The sequence below is a fragment of the Phacochoerus africanus genome, chromosome 3, assembly GCF_016906955.1.
Source record: "Phacochoerus africanus isolate WHEZ1 chromosome 3, ROS_Pafr_v1, whole genome shotgun sequence".
NCBI lineage: Eukaryota > Metazoa > Chordata > Mammalia > Artiodactyla > Suidae > Phacochoerus > Phacochoerus africanus.
In genome coordinates this window covers 22,100,889-22,125,489 of record NC_062546.1, presented here as the reverse complement: position 1 = coordinate 22,125,489, position 24,601 = coordinate 22,100,889, and the positions used below count along the sequence as shown (strand labels likewise).

At 41.5% G+C, this 24,601-nt stretch overlaps 2 protein-coding genes across 5 annotated transcripts in view; one reads left to right on the top strand and one right to left on the bottom strand.

Annotated features, from left to right (window-relative positions):
* The window catches only part of TTI1 (TELO2 interacting protein 1), a 44,311-nt gene extending 40,706 nt beyond the window's left edge, over positions 1-3,605 (bottom strand). Inside the window, exon 1 of one of the 2 annotated variants that reach the window (XM_047771118.1) lies at positions 3,542-3,605. The gene's annotated coding sequence lies outside the window, so the exon portion shown is untranslated. The remainder of the gene's footprint in view (positions 1-3,541) is intronic. The other variant, XM_047771117.1, reaches the window with a different exon arrangement.
* A 107-nt stretch (positions 3,606-3,712) lies between these two features.
* RPRD1B (regulation of nuclear pre-mRNA domain containing 1B) overlaps positions 3,713-24,601 on the top strand; it is a 53,522-nt gene continuing 32,633 nt past the window's right edge. For all 3 annotated transcript variants that reach the window (XR_007133859.1, XR_007133860.1, XM_047771116.1), the window contains exons 1-3: positions 3,713-4,235; positions 9,835-9,964; positions 18,789-18,922. Coding sequence is in view for 1 of the 3 variants with exons in the window: in XM_047771116.1 (XP_047627072.1) it covers positions 4,085-4,235; positions 9,835-9,964; positions 18,789-18,922 (415 nt within the window). In the remaining 2 variants the exon portion in view is untranslated. The remainder of the gene's footprint in view (positions 4,236-9,834; positions 9,965-18,788; positions 18,923-24,601) is intronic.

The window sequence follows — 24,601 nt, the reverse complement described above, 5'->3', positions numbered from 1 at the left end:
CCACGGAATCCACACCAAGGTATCTTGGGCCACAAAACAAACCTCAATAAATTTTAAAAGAACCAAAGTCCTACAGAGTTTGGTCCCAATCACAATGGAACCAAACTAGAAATTACTAACAGAGAAATAAAAGGAAAATCTCCACATACCAACACATTTCTAAATAATCCATGGATCAAGGAAGAAATGTCATGGGAAATTTAAAAAAAATACATGGAAATGAATGAAAAGTTTAACATATCAAAATTTGTAGGACACAGATATAGCCAGGCTGAGAGGGAAATTTATAGTACTAATATTAGAAAAGAGGAAAGCTCCCAAATCAATAATCTAAACACTCACAGTAAGAAGCTAGAAAAAGATGAGCAAAATCCAGACCAAACAGAAGGAAGATGTAATAAAGATTAGAGCAGAAATTGAATTTGAAAACAGAAAACGAAAGAGAAAATCAATGAAACAAAGAATTGGTTCTTTGGAAAGATCAATAAAATTGATAGATTTCTAGCAAGACTGATGGGGGTGGGGGAAGGAAGAGGGAGAGAGAAAAAGGGAGAGGGAGGGGGCAGAGAGAAAGAGGGAGAGAGAGAGAGAGAGAGAGAGAGAGAGAGAGAGAGAGAGAGAGAGAGAGAGATTACCAATATCAGCAATGAGACAGCACTACGGACTGTAGACACCAAGGTATAATACAGGAATACCACAAATAACATTACACGCTTACATCTGACAGATGAAATGATGAATTTCTCAAAACACAAATTATCACAATTCACACAATGTGAAATAGATTATTGAATGGCCTTATAAGGGAACCGTATTTATTGTTTAAAAACTCCCAGATTTAGGAAGGAAGGAAGTGAGGGAGGGGAAAGGGAGAGAGGAAGGAAGGGAGAAAGGAAGAAAGGAAGGAAAAAGGAAGGAAGGAAGAAGGAAGGAGGGGAAACCTTCAGGCTCAGATGGTTTCACTGAAAGAAAATTAACACCAATTCTACACAATCTTCTAGAAACGGAAGAGGAAGAAAGAAGAAACACTTTCCAATCCATTTTATGAAGCTAGTATTACCTGAATAACGAAACCCACCAAAGATAATATCAAAAAAATTTAAAAACTACAGACCAATTTCCCTCATGAATATAGGTGCCAAAATCCTAAACAAAACATTAGGAATTTAATTTAGCAGTATATAAAAAGAATTATACACCATGACAAAGTAGGATTTATTCCAGGAATGTTAAGGCTGGCTCAATATTTGAAAATCAGCAGTGTAATAATATTAAGAGGCAAAAGAGGTAAAAAAAAAAATCACCTGATTGTATCATCCTCATCTTTCTGAACCTTTTTTTTTTTTTTTTTGGTCTTTTTAGGGCCACACCTATGGCATATAGAAGTTCCCAGGCTAGGGGTCGATTTGGAGCTACAGCTGCTGGCCTATGCCACAGCCACAGCCACACCAGATTTGAGCTGCGTCTGCCACCTACACCACAGCTCATGGCAACACCGGATCCTTAAACCACTGAGTGAGGCCAGGGATCGAAGCTGTGTCCTCATGGATACTAGCCTAATTATTTCTGCTGAGCCACAAAGGGAACTCCCCTGAACTCTAAATTTTCAAGTGTCCTAATTCTTAGTCACTGGGCCCCTTTTCTTTCTATACATAGTCCCCCTTATGACTCCTACAAGTATATCTCCCTCCTAGATCTCTCCCTTCAATTTGAGACCCACAAACGCAATTACCTATGAGACTTCTCTACTTGGATAGGCATTTCCAATTAGACATATACGAATCTAAATTCCTGCTCTTCCTCCCCAAACCAGCTCTTCCTGTAAATGCAAACTCCATTCTTATGGTTGTTTATGCTAAAACCCTTAGGGCCATATATGTTCTTGTTTCCTTTATGCCTCACATCTATCCTAAGCAAATCCTGTGATCGCTTCCTCTAAAATATCTCCAGAATCTGAGCCTTTCTCATTAGGTCCACCCTGGTCTGAGTCTTCCTTACACTTGGCTCATCACAACAGCAGCTGAAATGGTCTTCCTGCTTCTACCCTTACACCATTACTGTCTATTTTTTACTTAAAGACCATATGCCCCTCTTTGCTCAAAACCATCCAATGGGAGGGTCAGTTGTGGCGCAGTGGAAACGAATCCAACTAGTATTCATGAGGATGTGGGTTCAATCCTTGGCTTTGCAGAGTGGGTCCAGGATCTGGTGTTGCCGTGTGAGCTGTGGTGTAGGTCACAGATGAGACTTGGATCCCGCATTGCTGTGGCTGTGGCATAGGGTGGCAGCTGCAGCTCCAATTTGACCTCACTCATGTATTACGTTTTCTCACCTATCAAATGTGATCACAGCCCCCTACCCCAAAAGGATTAAATAAAAGAATATATGCAATGTGCTTAATACACAGCAACCTGGTATAAAAGTACTCAGTATATAACACTATTACTTAATACGGAAAGATGGTCTAGATTTGGACTCAAAGGCCCTAGGTTATAATTATGACTGTGTGATTTTAGGCTATTCACTTCTTTTATATTAATTCACTCAATCAGCTATGAGTCAGGTGCTGGAGTAAAGAAGACAGTCCCTTCCCTCTAATCTTTGTTACATGAACTTGGGTCGGTCACCTTAACCTTTTTCAGCCTCACTTTCCACATCTGCCAAATGGAAATAATATAATACCCATCTCATAGTTTTCTTGAGGATTAAGTGAGTTACTATGTAAAAAGAGCAGCTGCTCACTTATGTTGGCTTTGATTGTGATGATTCTAGTCTGGCGGAGTAAAAGCATCTAAGCAAAGGACTACAATACAGTGCAGTAAGAGCAACAACAGGCACCAACTAGAACAGTGTCTCCTAACTGGAATCTGCCCACAACAATCAGTTCCCCTAGGATCAAGACATTTTAAAACTCTGTTATGTCTACAAGAACCTAACTCCTGCCACCACCCTGCAGCAGTTTAGACAAATTTTTCTGATTTGACAACTTTTTTAAAATAGGAAATGGGCTCAGTCTCAAATAGTGTTTCTGGAAGGTCAGTGAACCCACTGACTTCCTTACCTTCCTCTCCCCAAGTTAACATTTTACTTAAATTGAAGCAACAGTCCAAAGGACCCCCAGAGGGCAAAGACGGCTTGTAGTCCCCTGAAAACACCAGCCAAGAGCCTAGAGCCCCGAAGTGTATTTTATGGCGGTGCTCTCACAGACTAACATCAGAACTGGCCATTAAAGGCTGGTCCTGGAGGCCGAGCGGGAGCCCACCAGGTGAGGAGGGGGACGTCACCTTTGTAGAAAGAACAGCAAGAGCTGAAGAGTGAAGGCGTGAAAAGTGCACGTGGGTGGCTTGGAAGAACCAAAAAGCTTTTTGTGGGGGGCACCCAGAGAGCAAGACATGTATGGAGGAAAAGTGAGGGCTAGGGCCTGCCAGGTGAGGGAGAAATTCATCCCATCCCCAGGTCATGATCTCTCCGCCTCAGGATTCCCCTCTAAGGGCTCCAGCTTGCGGGGCTCCCTCTAGATCGCGCCACTCTCTTCCCTTACCTCGTCTTCCAGCCTTTCCCTCACTCTCCCGCCTCCTCCGCCCCGCCGGAAGTGACGCGTAACTCGCGCGCCGCGCCGCTCTGCGCCAGAAAGGTTCCGCGATAGCGGGAGAAAGGGTGCCGGGGGGACTCACTGCGCCTGTGTGCGGGCGCGAGCGGTCAAAGCGCTTTCCGGAGGCCGCCGAAGTGCGCTCGTTTCCCGGTCTGTCGCTTTTGGAGTGCCCCGAGCGAGATTTAGAGAGGTCTACACCACCGGAGCGGTGTTTTTCTACACTCTGACTCCTCTTGGTGGCCCGCCACTCCGGCGCTTGCCCTTTGACCCTGCTGTGGCGGTGGGGTGAGAGGTCGGTGGCCATCTTGTGGAGGCGGCGCGGGCGGCTGTTACTGCGGAGACCCATCCCCTCCCCCTCCTGGCACCCCCGCTGTCTCTCAGTCTGTAAAGAGTCGTGCAAGCCGTCAGGTGAGGCCCCGGCCTCGTGCCGTCACTCTTCCCGCCGCTCTGGGCGGCCTAGGCCGCTCCTTGCCGGGCCTCACCGCCGCCACCATGTCCTCCTTCTCCGAGTCCGCGTTAGAGAAGAAGCTCTCGGAGCTGAGCAACTCTCAGCAGAGCGTGCAGACCCTCTCCCTGTGGCTCATCCACCACCGCAAGCACGCAGGACCCATCGTCTCAGTGTGGCACCGTGAGCTCCGCAAAGGTAAACACCCCCTCCACCCATTTGGGTCCTCCCCACGGGCTGTCTTCTCCCCCACCCACTCCTTAGGCCCCTCTAGCTTTTTAGTTGAACCTGGCTTTCCGGGCCTGGGCCTCTGATTGATTGCTCTTCTGAGGTTGAAAACTGTGTTATCCACATTTCTCGGAGAAGGAAATCAAGTCCGGGAAGGTACTTGTCTGAGGTTCCACCGACCAGAGCTCAGGACTCTCGGTTCACCCAGCCGTTTTTCCCTCCGGCTTCTCCTGACACTTGTGACTATTATTCTCTCGGCAGCGTTGAGCGCCTGGTGGAGGGTACAGGCCCTAGCCTGTCGTGTGCAAGACTCTTGCTGGGCATTTGGAGTAAGACCGCCTAGATAGAGTCCTGGCTCAGCCACTTGTGATCTGGGTGATATCGGGCAAGTTTCTTCTCCCTTTGCCTCTATTTTCTCATCTGTCAAAGGAGGACAAGGGTAGCTGCCACTTACAGAAACTTTATTCTGTGCAAGTCACTATGCTAGGACCTTACATATCTCCTGGCATTTAGTCCTCAGCACTGCCTTGGGAAGTGGGTACAATCACTGCCATTATAGAGAAGTTAAGGGGCCCCACCACCTAGACCTTGTCTCTCAGTTTCTCCTCTTCATTTCTCATGCAGCTCTTCATTGGTTCGAGACCCTGCTCAGGATCTGACAGTCATTGATTGAGTTCAGCCTGTTATATGCCAGGCGCTAGTTTGGGAGCTTGATAGCATGTTGGCTGCAGAGGCCAACTGCCTGGAATCTGGGTCCAATTTTGCCATTTACTAAGCCCCCGAGGTTTAACCTCTCTCTTCCTCAGTTTCCTGATCTGTAAACTGGAGATGATGATGACTGCTATTTATGTGCCTTTGTTCTGTGCCAGGTGCAGTACTGATATCTTTACATATATTGTCATTTTTTATTTTTATTTTTTATTTTATTTTGTCTTTTTAGGGCCGCACCCACAGCATATGGAGGTTCCCAGGCTAGGAGTCTAATTGGAGCAGTAGCTGGCCTATGCCACAGCCACAGCAACGCTAGATCCAATCCGAGCCACATTTGCGACCTACACCGCAGCTCACGGCAACGCCCGATCCTTAACCCACTGAGCAAGGCCAGGGATGGAACCTGCACCCTCATGGTTCTTAGTGGGATTCATTTCTGCTGCGCCACGATGGGAAATCCACATTGTCATCTTTTAAATTCTCAGAGTTGTATAAAGTAGGAGCTTGGCAGGTGAGAAAAAAATGGAGGCTCAATCAGCCTGTGGTGTGGAGTAAACAGATAATCCAAGTGAACGCCTAGCATGGTGTCAGGCACAGTGTAGGCACTGGATTAATAAAAGCGAGGTGGGATACTGATTACTCAGTGTGGGGCATGTTTTTTGCCTCAAGTTGCTTGCAGTCTGGTCGGGGAGAATGGCCATCTACACGGCTACCTGAAACACCAGTGAGTTCCGTAGCGGAAAGCTGAGAAGATGAAGCTTAGTGCTGTTTTGGACAGCCTGTGTGTGGTAGGCCCATGAGAGCTTAGGAAGTAACGTTACATGTGTTCTCTGCTATCTGCGAGGTCGGGGTGTCACTCTGTCTTACAGATGAGGAAACTCAAGTGGCTAAGTGGTATTTTCAAGGCCTTAGAGCCACAGAGGCTCAGACTACATCAGATTGGCAGACCCCAAAATCCAGTATTTTTTCAGTTCTAGTCCTCTGGCAGACATGCCTCAAATATTATATGCTTTACTGTGATGAGGGTCCTTTCAACCACGAGGTGGTTGGGGGATAGAGCCTGGGGCTCCCAGAACCTCCCTCATGTACCCCCTTGTGCCATTCAGATATTTCTGTCATCAGAGTTGTGGGGAAAATTTTTGAAGTGCCTCTACAGGATCCTCTGATAGGATCTCAGAGGCAGGTCAGAGGCTATCTCAGATGTCTTCTTTTGTGAGGTCTTCTTGATTCCCCACATCACCCTATTTGAGTTATCAAAAGTAGCAATTTAAAGAGTACTTTTGTTTATGAAGCTCCTTTAACCCTAATATCATCTCGGGGAACCTTATGTTGTAAATAGGCCAGCATTATTATCCTCATTTTATAGATGAGAAGATATGAGGAGATTAAATATTTTGTTAAGGAGTATATAGTTGGGACATAAGCCCAGAGTTCTCTGACGCCAAAACTTTTTTTTCAAGTATCCAGTGCATCAGTGCACTTAATACTTCAACTCTACCTGTAGTGCTTTTGTTTATTAGAATTAACCAGCATTTATTTCATTCTTACTAGTTATGTCTCTCTCATAGAGAGAGAAACTAGACCCTCTAGTTGTAATGTACACAGCATTTAACAGTGCCTGTTAACAAAGTTAAAAAATAGGAGTGGAGTTCCCTTGTGGCACAGTAAGTTAAGTATCCCGCGATGTCACTGCAGTGCCCTGGGTTGCTGCCACTGCTATGACACAGGTTTGATCTCTGGCCCACGTGCCATGGGCATACCATTCCCCTCAAGAAAAAAAAAGTGCCTTAGGAGTTAAATTATGGTCTCTGACATTATTTGCTTGGCTGAGTAAAGGATCCAGGCAGCACTGTCTAATAGAGCTTTCTGTGATGAGAGACATGCTTTCTATGTGTGCTGTTCAACAATGTCTCCTCTTCCCATGAGCACCTGAAATGTGACTAAGGAGGTAAAGTTTCAAATAAATACAATTGAAAATTCAGATCCTGGAGTTCCCGTTGTGGCTCAGCGGTTAACGAATCCCACTAGGAACCATGAGGTTTCGGGTTCGATCCCTGGCCTTGCTTAGTGGGTTAAGGATCCGGCGTTGCCATTAGCTATGGTGTAGGCTGGCAGCTACAGCTCCGATTAGACCCCTCGCCTGGGAACCTCCATATGCTGCGGGTGCGGCCCTAGGAAAAAAAAAAAAAAAAGAAAGAAAATTCAGATGCTGAGTTTTTTGTTAGTTACGAATTAAGTGTTCAGTCACCACATGTGGCTAGTGGCTACCAAGTTGGGCAGTGAGGAGCTGGAGGACAGTCTTCCAAGAATCGGTGTACAGTTGCCTGATACCCAGACGTCCTTCATGAAGTGAAAATGCCCCCGCACTAAAGTGGGAAAAAGATTCTGTGCTCTAATATTCGAATTGACCAGCCCCTTAGTTTCTAACCCACACTGTGTCTTTAAAAGTAGACATTTCTATCTATAGTCAAGTCATTTCCCTAAAGATGTTCACAGATGGTCTCTGATTTGCCTCCAAATATTTATGACTAGAATTTTTTCCTGCTTAAATACTACTGCTATTCCTGATGTGTTATTTTCTTTCTATTTCCTAGGAATAATTCTTAATTTATCCCTTTGGGCTCTATTCTAGGTAGAACTTCTCCCCTTTTTAGAGCAGCTTGGTGTAAAATGGTCTTAGATGAACATTTTTTAGTAGTGTTTTTGTATCTTGGCTTGAATGCAGGTAAATAGGTCTTAAAAAACAACAACAGCAACAACAAAAACTTCTTTAAATGTCAAAACCAGCTGAACAAGTGAAAAATTTTGCTCAGATGGTTTTTTCAACTTTGCACAATAACTGTTTCAACCAGTTTAGAATAGGCCTGGGTAGGGAATGAATGGATCTATACTGTCATATTGGAAAGACATTTGAACAAGTGAGTTATCACCCAGGACTGGAGTAGATAGAGGGCATGTGTGTTGTGCGTATTATGACTGTGTGTGTTCACGTGCTCTAGGACTTTGTCATATTACCCTTACACACACGGTGCTTATGTTGACTGTTCAGGATGCTGGATGTGGAAGGATAAAGTTAACGTAAATAAATTCCTTTTGCTAAGTTAGAGGGTGATAAAAATTAATTGGCGTTATCGATAGTGAAAACCTTGGCTCTGTCTTGGCTGTCACATTTGTACTACTGCAAAATGTATCAGGTCTTGAGTGGCCAAACTGATACTTTACAATATGGATTCTGGAGGTTGTTTTTTTTTTTTTTTTTTTTTTTTTTCTGGGGCTGGGGATGGAACCTGCCCCACAGCAGCAACACTAGCCACAGCAGTGGCAGTGCCTTAGTTGTTGAGCCACCAGGGAATTCTGGGTTCTGGGTTTCTAAACATAAAGTATAGCAATTATTTAAAGCTTTACTTAGTCTGATTTGCTTTTTTGAAGTTTAGTTTTACTTTTGAATCTGCTAACTTTCATGGCATTATAGATTGGGTAGTTTAACTTGCTGTACCATCCTAGAACAAGGTTTGCTTTAAAAAAAAGCTTTTTGCAATAATCATACCTCTACAGCAACAGTAGGATATTGTAGCTATTGACACTTTTGTTCTGCTTTTGACTAATAATTAGTATAGTTAAAGATAGCTCCAGGTTTTCAGCATTCTTATCATTTGGCCATCTAAACTAGGTTATTACCAGAAGGTTAATACAATTCAAGATATCTATATTTAATTTTATGAGCACTTTAAGTCATCAGTTTAAACTATAACATGCTTTAAAAATCTTGTTTTTAACTTGAATTATTCTCCTATAGCTACATTTTAAAATGTCAGCTCTTATGCCTGCTGTGTCAGAATTTATACCTGTTGTGTGCATTTCAAAAGAAACAGAAATGGAGAAAGCAATGGAGTAAGGACTAGTAATTCAGATGTGTAAAGGTTGACATAGGGCTTGATGAGTTTTTCAGGTACTTTAGCATTAATGTTTTGAACTACCTGGTTGTGTTCTTATTTATATTTTTTAAAAGAAAACTGTGACCAAAAATAGTAGTGATGTAAGTTATGGTTGAGAAGTTATATGCATAGAAGTCAAGAAATTCAGTGGTGTTCCCCTAAGCAACTGTAACTCAGACATATTGCATGAGGTTTTTATGGTTTAATATATGATATCATCTAGAGTAATAGGAAATACTATGTTCAGTAAGTATAAGAGAGAAGAATTATGGTTTTTGTGGGAGCCATAATTTTGCATATCCAGGTTTCAGAGGGGTGTAAATTTCAGTGATCATGTAGCATTAATATATGTTTGTGTTTGAGATAAATATCCATTGGTGCATCTAGAGATTCCTCTGGGTTGTAGAGTTGGTATCATTGACTGATTATGATTATTGGAATGTTCAAAGAGAAATTATTGGTCTAGAAGCATGAATTACAAGAATCTATTTTAAAATTAAAACCTAGCTCAGCCTTTTAGTATGTGGTGTTTGATAATTAACAGTGAGTTAGAAATGTTCATCTTTGCGATAGAATAAATGAAAACCTTGGTCTTAACATGTCTTCTGGAGAATATTGACTGCTTATCCTTTAGGAGTTTTCTTTGGATTATCTTCGTTTTTACTGCCAATTTATTACCCTGGTTAAAATAACAGAGAAATTAAAATGGCTTATGCTTATTTTTTGTTTTTTCGAAATTGTATTCTCAGACTTGTTTTATTAGAGACCTCCAGGAGTTCCTTAAATTGTTTTTTCAAACATAGCAGTCTTGACCTCTAGTAGATAATGTTATCTCAGTGTTCTTTAGGAATAGCTTAGGGCAAAAGAATTGTGGGTTGAGAATTTCTTTGGTGTAAGTTAAATTATCTTTTCTTTTTTTCCAGCCAAATCAAATAGAAAGCTTACTTTTCTGTACTTAGCCAACGATGTCATCCAGAACAGTAAAAGGAAAGGACCTGAATTCACTAGAGAATTTGAATCTGTCCTTGTGGATGCTTTTTCTCATGTTGCCAGGTATGTTTTTTCGTTTTTTTGTTGTTGTCAAATGCATTATTTTTTCCTCCTTTTTATTCTTTGTGGTTTTTTGAGTTTTTTGCGTGTATGTGAGTGAAAGCCTTTGTAACTTGACAACTTCATACTTTAAAAAGATATGCCCTATCGAGAGTGTTTGCAGAGGCCAAATTATGGGTTTATATTTTGCCTGGGCCCTTGAGAACTATCTCAGATATGTACATATTTTGATGTGTTGAAGGAACTCAGTCTAGCACTTGAAATACATCTTTTCTCCTAGATGTACACAGTATTGAATTTATTTCTTGAATATGGTATTTTTCTTGGTTTGGCTAAGTGGTCTCATTAGCTTATAGTCAGAAAACAAAGCTAAATAGTACAAAAGAACTTTGCAGTTACAAAACCTTAATAGCAGGAAATTAGTTGCTTATGCTTTCGTTTCTTACTTAATTCCTTCTGGATGTCTGGAAGTCTAACTTAAAATAGTCATCATTACTGTAGCTGCAAAGATAGTAATTATTAATGTGCAAAGTAGGTATTTGGCTCTGTCATATTAAGTCTCTGCTACTATTGTGTTTTGTGACAGAGAGCATGGGAGCATAGAGCATACATATAGCTGATATCACAGTGTATGCATTTGATTTAAAGTTTTATAAATCATTTTTACTCATTTAAAAACACATTGCTTTTTGTAGACATAAGTTAGTTGTCCAGAAGGAGCAAAGAGAAATTATTTTTTACTGGAATATTACTAAATGAGCATATAAAACTAAACATCTTTGCCAAAGGAAACTGGAAGGGTGAGAAGGAGACTATTGGGTTAAAGAAAAATTGTTAGGGCTACAGTGTGAGTGAAAGACCTTGAGTATGAAAATAAGCCTGGCATTCCATGAAAGCTTTTGGGAAAGTTCGAAGGAATGAAATGAGAAATGCAAAAGATTTTTAAGAAATGACATTTAGCTTTATAGAGATGGAAAAAAGATTTTTGTCAGTGTGCTCTAGTCCCCCCCTCCTTTTTTTTGGTGAAGATAGATAATAAAAAAGCAGGTGTGTTAAGAACTTGAAAAAAATACTGAATCCTCATAATAGAAAGTAAGCTTAGAACAGATACTAGAGTTGCCACCTGAAATTGGAGATGGGCTTTGTCTTGTTTTGAGGAGATTTAGTTCACAGTTTCTCAGATGTTGGCTGTAGTTCTGCCTCCGACATGGTCTGAGTAGCCTTGGATGTGTTACTTAGCTTTTTGGGCCCAAGTTTCCTAATTGGTTAAAAGTGAATGTCACCACCTTTCTCATTAGAGTTGCTGTGAGGCTAAAGTAAAACACCAGTGCCCAAGCTCCAGTCTTCGCTCATTCGTGGACTCAGTATACTAAATTATAAACTGTGAAGAGAAGGACCATTTATTTTTTGTTCTTTGCTGTATCCCGGGCACCTCGTAGAGTATCTGGCACAGAGCTGCTGGGTTACTTAGCTTAGGGAACACCATTTAGATAGTCTTGATGTGACTGATGTCCTAGGAGCTGAGCAACATTGTGGTCTGCCCTGGTACAGAGTAAGAAGTGGTTGTTGAATGAGTTCATTAATTTAGGGTATAGGAAATTGAGTAAAATAATTTCCTATAAGGATAGTAAATATATTTTTACTTAAATACTGAGCGATAATTACTAGCTGCACCCAAACCAGAAAAGCGTAAGTAGAAAGGGGTAGGAAAAAGAGGATGAGCAATATGAGGATTAAAAATTCTTTTTCTATTTGGTTTTATCTTAAAACCTTGGGAGGCATGACAAAAGTGGCAAATTCTGTGGCATTGTGGGCAAAATAGACCTGGTCCCTTTAAATTAAAAAACAAAAAATAGCCCTGGAGTTCCCGTTATGGCTCAGTGGTTAACGAATCTGACTAGGAACCATGAGGTTGCAGGTTCGATCCCCGGCCTTGCTCAGTGGGTTGAGGATCCAGCGTTGCTGTGAGCTGTGGTATAGGTTGTAGACACGGCTCGAATCTGGTGTTGCTGTGGCTCTGGTGTAGGTGGGTGGCTACAGTTCCAATAGGACCCCTAGCCTGGGAACCTCCATATGCCGTGGGAGCGGCCCTAGAAGAGGCAAAAAAAAAAAAAAAATAGCTCTGCTACCTTTCGTTTTTGCATTTTTCTTATTCTTTTAAAATCCTGTTTGGGTATTGTATTCAAGATCCCCATGTTTCTGAGCTCCCTCCCCATCCCCACCCCCATTATTAGAATAGAAAGTCCATCCACACCATTTCAATCCTGATGCACCTTATCAGCAGTAAGAAGTACTCTTTGTACAGTTTTTCTGTGGCCAACTGATGAACAAAGATAGAGGACCCATTAGTATTGACCAAAATTGACTAGGAATCTCTACAATAATTTCCTCCTACCTCCTCTCTCAAACTTTATGCCCCTTAGGAAAAAACAACAAACTTCTCAAGTCAGAGAGTGCTGCCAAGCTCATAGGGTGGACTTAATTTGAACAGCAGTTTAAATAACCAGACTTTAAACTTACTTTCCACACAAAGGCCTTCTTGTTTGTTTTCTCAGTTTGGAGATAGTTGTACATTTCATTTTTCCTTCAAGATGTTATTGAGTGCCTTTTTTGTTGTGAAGTACTGATCTACACACTAGGAGGGCAGCAGTGAACACGGCTGGCAAGGACAGAATGAACAAGCTACTTTGAGAGGGTGATAATATGGACATAATAAAATAGAGTAATGTTCTGGAGTGGGATTTCTTCTAGTGTGGTGAAGGAAGGAAGTGACATTTGAGGTAATCATGTGAAGTAGGAACAGCTATTAAAAAGAACCTAAGGTAGACATAATCTTGGCATGTTACGAAGATCAGGATGAAAGCCATTGTGGTTAGAACACAGTGAGCAAAGGGGAAAGTGGCATCCAGATGAGATCAGAGAGGTGGGCAGGTGGCAGTCACATATGCCTTGAAAACCTTGGGAGAGAGTTAGGATTTGTTTTGATGGGATGACAGTGAGGGGTTTTAAATATAGGGAATGATATATTCCAAATAGCTTGTCAAAAGATCCTTCCAGCTTGGGGTAGAGAATGGATTATAAAGGCCAAGGGGCATGAATCTGGAGGGTATGGCTCTAATTTAGGCTGGAAATGACATTGGCTATAATCTGAAACAAGATAATAGCTTTATTGAATGTTTATTTTATGGGTAGGTTTGTGCGTCTCCTTCCCACCGCATCTACCATGTAAAACTGATATGATTCCTTGGAATTGAATGGGAGCTGAGAGTGAGGGAAAAGAGAAATCAAAGACTATTTCTAGGTTTTTGACATAAATAAGTGGATGGCTGATGGTCCTGTTTACTGAGATGGAGATTGGGGAAAAGATGTGGTAGAAGAAATAAAGACTTTTTTTTGGCCATATTAGGTTGAGGTGCTTAATGGATATTCTAAGGGGTGATGCCAGATAGCCAGATGAATGAAATAGTCTGAAGCTCAGTAGGAAATAAATTTCTGAAGACATAGATTTGGAGTTATCACCATATACATATTTATTTCCTGTGATGTCATGGGTCCTCAAGACCACTGCCAGGTTTGGTGACTTGCTAGGAGGACTCACAGGACTCAGTGTATAGATATAGTACAGTGAACGGATACAAAGCAAAATTAGCGAAGGGAAAAGGTACAAGGGCTGAAGTCCCAAGGAGACCAGCGTAAACTTCCAAGAGTCCTCTCAGAGTGGAGTCACACAAGACACATAATACCCCCCCCAATTTTTTCTTTTCTTTTCTTTTATCTTCTTGTCTTTTTAGGGCCGCACTTGTGGCATGCAGAGGTTCCCAGGCTAGGGGTTGAATCGGAGCTGTAGCTGCTACAACAGCCACAACAACGCATGAACTGAGCCACGTCTCTGACCTGCACCACAGCTCACAGCAGCACCGGTTTCTTAACCCACTGAGAAAGGGCAGGGATTGAACCCGCATCCACATGGCTACTAGTCAGGTTTGTTAACCACTGAGCCACAACGGGAACTCCTCTTTTTAGGGCCACACCTGCAGCATATGGGAGTTTCTAGGCTAGGGGTCAAATCAGAGCTGCAGCTGCTGGCCTGCACTTCAGCCACAGCCGCACCAGATCTGAGCTGCATCTTCAGCCTACACTGCATCTTGTGGTAATGCCAGATCCTTAACCCACTGAGCGAAGCCAGGGATCGAATCCATGTCCTCATGGATACTAGTCAGGTTCTTAACCTGCTGAGCCACAGTGGGAACTCCAATTCCTCCCCCATTGAATTACGACAACACATGTGAAGTCTTAGCTACCTGAGAAGCCCATTAGAGTTTAGTACATAGGGGTTTTATTGGGGTTGGTTAGTTAGGAAATGGTGGGAACACTCCTGAAATCCACATTCCCAGATACCAGTCAAGGGCCAACCTTGTAAAGCAGGCCTTTCTCAGGCCAGCAGTCTCAGGCCTGCTCTGCTAACTCTTTTCTGCACAATTGCAAAAGACTGTTTCTGCTCCACCTTTACATGAGGTACCGTTGGAAATGGTGAGGATGCTTAGAATTTCTGCCCTGAGTAGGCCTGCTGTGCCCAGAATGAGAGAAACACACAAATCATAGTGGGTATACCAAGGCAGTGCCATTAGAGCTGCAGAGGAAGAAAAAGTCCTTTAGCCAGCTCAGCCTTCAGGTATCCAGTTGACACCCCAGGCAGCAGCTCTATGTGTATATAATACACACGTTTTGCTTTTTAGATCAATTTTAAGTGATCAAATTTATAATTAATTAGAATCAAGGCGCATACTGAGTTGTGTTCCATGTAACACGTTATATATGTACTTTCACTTTATTCATTGGTAAGTGACAAAGAATTTTTTTTGGTGTTTTTTCATTTAAAGAGATCTTAATTTAGAATGGAGTTAGTACAACTTGAAAAGATAGCTCCTTCTGTCATAAAATGACTTAACTGCTTTAGCTGTATCCAGTTCCAGGTGCTAAAGTGACTTCCACTTCATTGGAGCTACTTTATGACAAAACCTCACCAGTGAAAGGATTGCTTGACTATTGTGTCTATATCTTTGGAACTTAGCTGGCAAACTTTGATTTACTGTAGTGCTGAAAGAATTAGCTTATCATGGTTAATTATTTTCACTAAACTAGAGCTCCCCTTCTGGCTTTAGCCTTTAGTGGTGAATGTCTTCTGGTCATAGCAGGTTTGAGCATCAGTATCCACTGTCAGTAATATGGCCGCAGCTCTACTCACAGTCAGGTCTGTCCGTCCGTGTCCTGTGTGTCGTACACCACCCTCCACCCCCGTCAGTCTTAAGCCCCAAATAGCCTCAGGAATGGTGGATGGTGGTTGGTGTATGGTGCTTGGGTAGGTGTTGTGCCCCTCCCAACCCTTTTCTTTTTTCTTTTTTTTCTTTTTTTTTGTCTTTTTGCCATTTCTTGTGCCGCTCCCGCAGCATATGGAGGTTCCCAGGCTAGGGGTCCAATCAGAGCTGTAGCCGCTGGCCTACGCCAGAGCCACAGCAACGCCGGATCCTTAACCCACTGAGCAAGGCCAGAGATCAAACCCGAAACCTCATGGTTCCTAGTCCGATTCTGTTAACCGCTGAGCCACGACGGGAACTCCCTTCCCAACCCTTGTACTTGATTAGAGTTTGTTGTCATAAATGGTTTCTCTTTTCAGAGAATTTGCAGAGAACTGATTTTATGCTAAAGGTACCAACCAGTTCTGATTAGTTGTGATTTTGTTACTGTAGTTACAACAAACTACTTTGTTTTATTTTTTCTAAAGGTACATTTGATCACATTAGGGACTTCCCAGTGCCTTCAGGATAAAGGCCACACACTTAATATGACATTCAGGGTCCTCTATAATCTAATTCCACTCTGTCCCTTCAGATTCTTCTTCTCTTTCCACACACTCCCCATATACTTCAGTCACCTGAATGACTCACAGCTTCTTCTTCCTCCCTTGTTCTGGGGGTTCCATTCATAGGCATATGCCCCAGTGGCAGGAAGTGCTGAGTAGAAAATACTTAGGGATGAGATTGTGAGATGTAAAGGTGAGGGGCTGCTGGGTCAAGCCCTAGAGGTTAGGACCTAGCCCTTGTTCTTTGTATTCCAAGCACAGTAGTTGATAAACCTCAATGAATGAGGTGAGTACTTAGTTGATATCTGACATGATTGACCTTGATGTAGTAAAATGACTGTTGAAAATTAATTGTATGGCCTACCGAAACCTATCTGAAAATTTTCAAAAAAAAAATCATGATTAAATATTTGTTGGGCTTGTTCTAGGGCATGTTGCATTGAGGGGAAAAAGACAAATCCCTGCCCTTGTGGAAATTACATTCAAATGGAAAGAGAGGGAGATCCCGTTGTGGCTCAGCTGAAACGAATCTGACTAGGAATCTGACTAGGAACCATGAGCTGTGGTGTAGGTCACAGATGCGGCTTGGATCTGACATTGCTGTGGCTCTGGCGTAGGCCAGTGGCTACAGCTCTAATTTGACCCCTAGCCTGGGAACCTCCATATGCTGTGGGTGTGGCCCTAAAAAGAAAAGAAAAAAAAATGGAAAGAGAGTATAAACAACAGCTACCTGTGTAGTGTATCAGAAGAGAAATTATATGGAGACAAATTAAGTAATAGTGTGATTTTAAGTAGCAAGATTAGAAAAGGAGTCACTGAAAAGGTGCTATGTGAATAAATATAGATCTGAAGGAGAGCAAAGAAGCCTTGCCTGGCCTAAGCCTTTAGCTGTCTGGGGAAATTTGTGGTTCCTGGCGAAGTGAACAATGGCGAAGTGAACTATAAGTGCAAAGGCCCTGAGGCAGGAGGGCCAGGAAGCTGTTGTGGAGGAAGTGAGGGTAGGAAGTGAGGTCAGAGAAATAATGGGCTGGGTTGAGAATCGCTTTTTAGGCTTTATTGGGACTTTGATTTTATTCTGAGGGAGAAGGGGAAGAGCCTTTGGATGTTTTGAGCAAAGGAGTGACATGATCTACCTTAAACAGACAGAGTAGTTAGAATTGTATTTTCCATACTTGGGAAGAGGTGGGTGGAATACAGGGTATAAACAGGGAGACCAGTAATAAGGCTATTGCAGTAATCGGGCAAGAGATGATAGTGGCTTGGATCAAGCACTTAGCAGAGAAAGAGGTGAGAAGTAATTTGTTTCTAGGTATTTTTGAAGGTGGAGTAAAGGTTGTTTTTATTTTTTGTTTTTTGCTTTTTAGGGCTGCACTTGTGGCATATGGAGGTTCCCAGGCTGAGGGTCAAATTGGAGCTGTTGCTGCCGGCCTACGCCACAGCAACAGGGGATCCGAGCTGCCTCTGTGACCTATACCACAGCACATGGCAACGCTGGATCCTTAACCCACTGAGCGAGGCCGGAGATCAAACCCGAGTCCTCATGGATACTTGTCAGGTTCGTTATCCACTGAGCCACAATGGGAACTTCAAGGTTTTGTTTTTTTTTTTTTTTTTAGTCATGAATATTAAGGTTATCTCTTTTTAAGTTTTATAAACTACCAGTGGACATTTTTTCCCTTTTTTCATCACCCTGACCTCTGACTTTTAAAAAAAGATTTAACGAAAGGATAACTCATTTGTATGTACCCTGATTTACTTAGTACTTTGGCCCCAAACAATTTAGTGAAATTTGCCACTAGTAATTCAGAAGTAATAGTTTGCCACTAATAATTCATAAGTCATACAGTCTGACCAGATTAGGCAGAAACCTCAGCTCATCCTGAGTGTTAACATAAGTTTTAGAAAAGTGCTGTCAGGGCTGGGGTGGATGAAACTCCCATTTGAGTTGCATTTGGTATGGTTTCTTGTTGAATGGAGTTCCTATTAAAGGTATTGCCTTAGATACTAAATGTTAGGGTAGCCCTTCCTGTCTCAGCTCCCTCACTGTAAGATCATTGACATCCAGACAGTCTCACAAAACCAAGCAATTCATAGTAACACAGTGGAGGTGAGGGAAGAATTCTTTTTCCTTTCGGAAAGTTCCCCCATGCTTCCACTTGCGATCTGACATTTTATGTAAGCAACTGTTTCACACTGAGCTCAAGTTATGATCATATCACTGAAAAATATCCTGTTTTAAGAGGGTAATGTCAGGGGGAAAAACCCTTCTAGCTTCTTTCAGATATAAATTCTAAAGGACTGTATTATGTCCAGTGTGTTCTAAGGTTACCTGCTAGATGCCTTTATGTGAACTTAGAATATAGAGAACCTGGAATATAGACCTAGCCCTGAATTAATTATGAAGTAATGAGTTTGAAGTTGAGATCAGTCTTGACATACATGTGTGTACGATTATATTTATACCTGTTAGAGATGTTGTTGTTTAAGCATTGATGTTATTGTGAATTTATCCCCCATTTTAAATATTTGGTTTTAATCTTTTTTTTTCCTATCCTTAAGTTTTGGCCTACTTCAATTTCCAGCAGTGTGTCTGGCACTAGATTTTAATTAATGTCTTCTAAAAAGCAAGCTGTCTCTATTGAAATGATTGATTTTTGAGAATTCTGTTGATAAAAATCAAACTTTGGCTTTTTACCCTATTTGCCCCATCTTTCAAGGAGGATAAAAGACATGGATTACTTTTATAACATAATTCTTCTCTCTTCTGTAAATACCACAGGAAGAACGTAGTGTCTGGTTAAGTTTTGAATATCTATTAATTACAGTATGTACCTTGCGCTTCCTTCTGTTTTTAAATATGTAAATCATTTAGTCAGTTGTTGATTTCTTTTTTTTTTAAGTAAATCTGTCCTAATTAAAAACAAAAAATCTTAAGCTTATATATATCTTTTCATCTTTTCTGGGCAGAGAGGCAGATGAAGGCTGTAAAAAACCTTTAGAAAGATTGCTGAACATCTGGCAAGAAAGAAGTGTGTATGGCGGCGAGTTCATACAGCAGCTGAAGCTGTCTATGGAGGACTCCAAGAGCCCTCCCCCCAAAGGTAGAAACATCACCACATGTTTACAGCTCTTGGTCTTTGCCTACTTTCGAATCACATTTGAAAAGCTGCAGTGGGGGTTGCTGTGAACCACCAGCGATTGTATGATTCTTCAGAGAAAGATGATCATAAATGATGGTGAGAATTTATGTAGTGCTTGCAGCGTGAAAGCCTGGTTCTAGTATTCATGCTCTTCATCATTTCATACCCTGCCTTCTGCTCTGTATTCTCCTTGGTTCGCTTCTGCCTTTCGGAGACTTTCCCTGCACAGGGGAAAGGAACAACAACATTGTTTAGCGTTCTGGGAAACTAGAAGTACCTAGGCTAAGGTTTGGTCCTAGCCTTGCCACTACTACAGGATCTTGGATAAGCCCTTTCGCCCTTGCAAAACCTGGTTCTATTAGATACTGATGCAGTTTGAGGGCATACTTTTGATGGTTGCTAGCTTGCTGTCTAAAATTGATTTTGGTCTTTGCTGAACCCACAATATCCTCAAGTAGTGTGGACATGTATGTATATAAATTTTTTTTCCTTCTTGAGAGCTGTCTTATTTTTTTCTTTAAAGAGGAAAAAAGATCAAATGTTATTTGGTCCTTTGGCTTCTGGTTAGTTGTGGTTTAATTCTAGGCGGCATGACATGTTTCTAAGCTGCAGGTCTGATCTGACTACACACATATTCATTGCCTGGAGGATCAAGTCCAGGTACTTACATAGTATTTAAGACCCTTTGTACTGTGAACTAGTTTACTTTTCTGGGTTCTTCTGCCATTTCCTCACCTGTACCATATTCTTTGGCCATTCCCAACAATTTTCCCTCTGAATCCTCTGTTGGTACCCCTTCCTTTGCACCTGTGTTGCCTCTGCCTAAAATGTCCTTCTGTCCCCTTTGTGTGGTGAACTCATTTTTAAAGAATGCTACTTATTCTGACTTCTCTGTTTGCTTGTCTGGGCACATGTAGCCATTCCCTCTATGTTCCTCTGATACTTTGTACACGCCTCTGCAGTAGAGTATAACCATAATTAGCACAGTGATAATGTCATTCATTCATGAGTCTTTATTGTATACCTTTCATGATCTCTTCCAGGTCTGAGTATATAGGCATCTTAAGGTCAGGTAAATTTCCTGTGAAACTAGAGGTTTCTAAGAATGACGTAACTGCTTTCAGACTGCAGATCATTGTTGTTTTACTTGGAGTTGATAGAAAACAATTTTGAGGTCACTCTGGAAAGCAGCATGTTTCCTACCTTGGATTCTGGCAGTGTTTGTTTTGTGTCTTTTGGAGGTATTCTGCACAGTGTTGGGGAATTATCCAGTGTTCTTTTCTTTCCTCTGACTTCAAGTTCATTGGTAAACAGTGCTGATTTTTTTAAAAACACCTTTGGGCAAGTAGGAGAGCTCTGAAGGACGACATTTGAAGCTAAGTGTTGAATTTCAATTAAACAAGCATTTGCCAGACATGTGCTTTGGGTTAACAGCTATGCTAGATGGGATAGGAAAGAGCAGGAGAGGAATGAGAATTGTTCTACACTCAGGGAGCAGTCAGACAAATTAGTAGATTCAAAAAGAGCTCTGTTGAGTCTCTTTTTTTTTTTTTTTTGATGAGCATCTAGATTTGTTAACAGCAGTAGAGGCAGTATTCTTCTAATGCTGATCTAGAGATAATTTTTCTTTCTCTAGTTTATAACGATGAAAACACATATCAAAAGGTTCCAATGTGTGTATTAGTCTCAGCTAACTCTTTCTGTCTTCTTTGGACCTGAGTTACCAGAATATTTCACACAGTCCTTTCAAAATATTGATGAGTTTTCCAGAAGTTTATTTCCAAATTTAAATAGTCTTTTTATATTTCAGCCTTAATTCACGGGTAATTTTTTGTCTTTGGACAACTTTCGGAGAGTATGAACTGAGGAATTTTGTTTTAGAATTGGAGTTTTCTTGAGTTTGTATACCCGTCTCCCTAGGTACAAGACCCAGGTGTTCTAAAGTCTCTGTTCTGGGAATACTTAAGCTGTTGATTGTCTGAGTGGAACTTCATTATTGACTTGAGTCCCACATAAATTACACAGTATCCTGTAGTTGTAGCCTTGAGAAAGGAAAGGTAGATACAAAAGAAATAACATCTACTGAGCACCTATTCAACACCAGCCTCTCTGCTGGCTGCTTTTCATGTTATTTTAGATCCTTACAACTACTCTGTATTTGGTATTTTTTCAGATGAAGATATTAAGGCTCAAGGATTTCCCTTAACCTGTTGGTGATGCAGTGGCTTAAGAATCCAACCGCAGCATCTCTGGTTGCTGTGGAGATGCAGGTTTGATCCCCGGTGCAGTGGGTTAAGGATCTGACATTGCTGCAAGTGTGGTGGAAGCTTATAGCTGTGGCTCGGATTTTGATCCCTGGCCTGGGAATTTCCATATGCCGCTAGTGCAGCCAAAAAAAAAAAAAAAGATATTAAAGCTCAAAAGGGTTTAGTAATTTTTTCCAAGATATAATTGATAAGTAGAGAATTCAAATCCAGGTCTGTATACCTTAAAAGCCTATATCCTTTCTTTTTTTTTTTTTTCATTTTTTAAAGTTTTATTGAAATATAGTTGATTTACAATGTTGTGATAATTTCTGCTGTACAACAAAATGATCAGTTATGTTTACACATGTCCATTCTTTTTCAGATTCTTTTCCCATATAGATTATCACAGAATATTGGATAGAGTTCTCTGTGCTATACAGCAGGTCCTCTTTGGCCAGTCATTCCATCCATGTACCACAGTGTGCATGTGCCAATCCAAGCCCCTAGTCCAACCTCCCCTCCTCCAAGCTGTCCCCCTTTGGTAACCGTAAGTTTGTTTTCAAAGTCTGTGAAATCTCTTTGTCTTCTGCAAATTAAGTTCGTTAGTATCTTTTAAAAGCCTGTTCTCTTCCTACACAGTATTCCTTGATAATCTAAATGGAAAAAGAATCAGAGAGAATGGATGTGTGTATATGTATGACTGAATCACTTTGTTGTAGAGCAGAAATTATCACAGCCTTTTAAATGAATTATACTTCAATAAAACTTTGAAAAAATAAAGCCTGTGTTCTCTACACCATATTTTTTCCTTGAAAGCACAGAGAGTCAGTAGACTTGAATTCGGGCATGAACTCATGAGCAGTTCACTCAGCTTTCCTGGCCCTTAGTATAGTTAGATTAGCTATTCAGAGCAAGGGTTTGAAATTGGACTTCCAAGGTATGAAACCCAATTCTGTCACTTCCAAGCTGTGTGAGCTTGGGCATGGCATTTGACCTCTCTGAGCCTCAAGTTTCTTACTGTACAGTATGACTGTTATAGTAATACCTCATAGGGCTATGTGAGGATTACCTGAGATAACGTAGGTAAGATGGTATTAATGTGATCATATGACTTCTATTTGGCAGCCCCCCTCCCAGTTCTAATATCTAATCTCCTTTTCTAAATATAAATGGCAAAAGTCAGAGGAGACTTGTTGGTCTTTTCAGCCCCCCAGGTTTTATGCAAGGGCGGAGAGCATGGTGGTTAGCAGCAAAGGCTCTTGGCCCAGCTTCCCGGGTTGAGGTGGCCATTCAGTTCAGTGAGATGATAAATATGTACAAGTACATGCTTTCAGAACTGTCCCTTAAGTGCCAGCCGTTTCTTTGTTGCAGATCTTTTTCTCTCTACAAGTAAAGGTTAATGTGCTTTTTTAAAAAAACTTCCCATATTTTGAAGGAGGGAACAAAGAACGAGGGAGCTTTTGCAAACAATATGTCTTTAGTCTTTTTTCATTATAAAAGTAATATAAAATCTATGAGTTTTGTTTTGTTTTGTTTTGTTTTGAAGAATCCTGGAAATTTCAGTTGGCTCCTTTGGAAGATCCAGTTTTACAAATAGATGACTATGTTTTGTTACATGATTTGGGATCTTTCAGTCTAACTTTTTACCTTAAAATTGGTTTCACAGTCTGCCACAGTGTCTGAAATTCACCAAGGTCGTGTCTCTAAGGGGCATACCGTAAACCCTTAGGTAACCAGATTACGTGAAGATTAGCTGGGTACAAGGCCCCTTGGAGACACAGGGACATGTTGGAAGATAGAACAGAATGTGTGCAGTATGAGGACAGAAGGATTTTGGCCCCTGTAGTGTTTGCCCTGCCTGTTAATACAGTGGTTGAGGGAGTAAGCAAGGGGGTGTAGCTCCTGTGGTCAGAACGGAAGGTACCTGATCTGAAATCCAGACACAGCAATGGGACTGGTAGATTTTCTCAGTCATTTTAACGGCTGTCTGACTAGACTGAGAATCCTGGATATCCTCACTGCTAACTCTGTACAGACACGCAGGAGAGAGTCACCAACCCACGTGGGTGAAGGGAAGCAGGGATGGTCATTTCTGGCACAGCACTAGGGCTTTCCAAGTGCCTTGCTTCTTCTGCTTTCAAGAGGTTTCAGAGTCAGATGTGTTGACACCTTGTTGGGTATTAGAGGGATATAAAGGAACAAGTCACTTAATGTTTGCATCAGAGAGGTAAGGCCAGTGGCCATGCAAAATGGCAAGGGCCAAGTGTGCTTAGAGAGGCCCATGCACTTGTGGGAGTCCAGGGAGGTGATGATTGCAAGAGGGAGTACTCAAGGTGATTCTACCATAACCATTACCCAGTAGGCTTTGAACTTAGGTGGCCTTTCCAGGATTTTGAATAGAGGCATGATGGAGTGAGAGCTCAGCTTTAGGAAGATAGAAGAGTGTAGTCTAAGTTGGAAAAAAGTGACTGTGGCAGGGACCCCAATTGGGACAGTGGTTTTGGACAAGGCATGAGAAAGGATAGGTGGCTTTGGGAAGGAGCAGAAGGAGGAGATGGGGGAGAATTCCTTACAGGTGTGGAACTGCTGGAATTTGGGACTTGGGAAGAGATTCTGGCTCCAAGACACTGTACTTAGAAGATGGGACCAGTGAAAGTGTTCATAATGGAGTAGGGCTAGGAGAGACCTGGAAAAGTAAGACGATAAAGGTTACTTCCTATTGTACCCTTATGGAAGACATCAGGATGGCAAAGGACAGAAATGCCCTCCAATTATTTTTATCAGTTTGATTTCAGACTTGTATTGCTTCAGTTGAGTGGCAGTGTGAATTGGTAAAAAGAACTGCAGGTTAGGAGGCAGAAGACTTTTGCTGTGGGACCCACACTTAGACTAACGAGCCCTCTGACTTTGAACAAACCACAGCCTGTGGGCTTTGACATTCTCATGAAAAATGAGGTGGGAAACAGTGGGAAAAGCAAAGACATGGGTCTGTCTCAGGCCCTCCGCTGCTGAAATTCAGTGATTCTGAGTGTCTGAGGTCTTTAGTGATGTGTGGTTTTCATGTATAATAATTTCTCTCTGAGAGTTTAAAATCTGCAGGATTCAAGTTTTATAATTTTTTCTACCTTCTTTAGTATATTTAACAATTACATTTTTTGAGCATTCTTCTAGGTGTTTGGAAGTGAGCAAAACTATATACATATGTGTGTGTGTGTATATATTATTATCTTTTTCTCTTGTGCTTACATTCTAGTGGCCCCTCATCAGACATGGCTGCTTTCATTAGTGTCATACCACACACTACACATGAATTAGGCAGCCACTGTGTGCAAAGTACTTCAAGATGTTTCTTATGCAAAAAATTATATCCTTATAGAGTTTCTCTTTGAAGAAT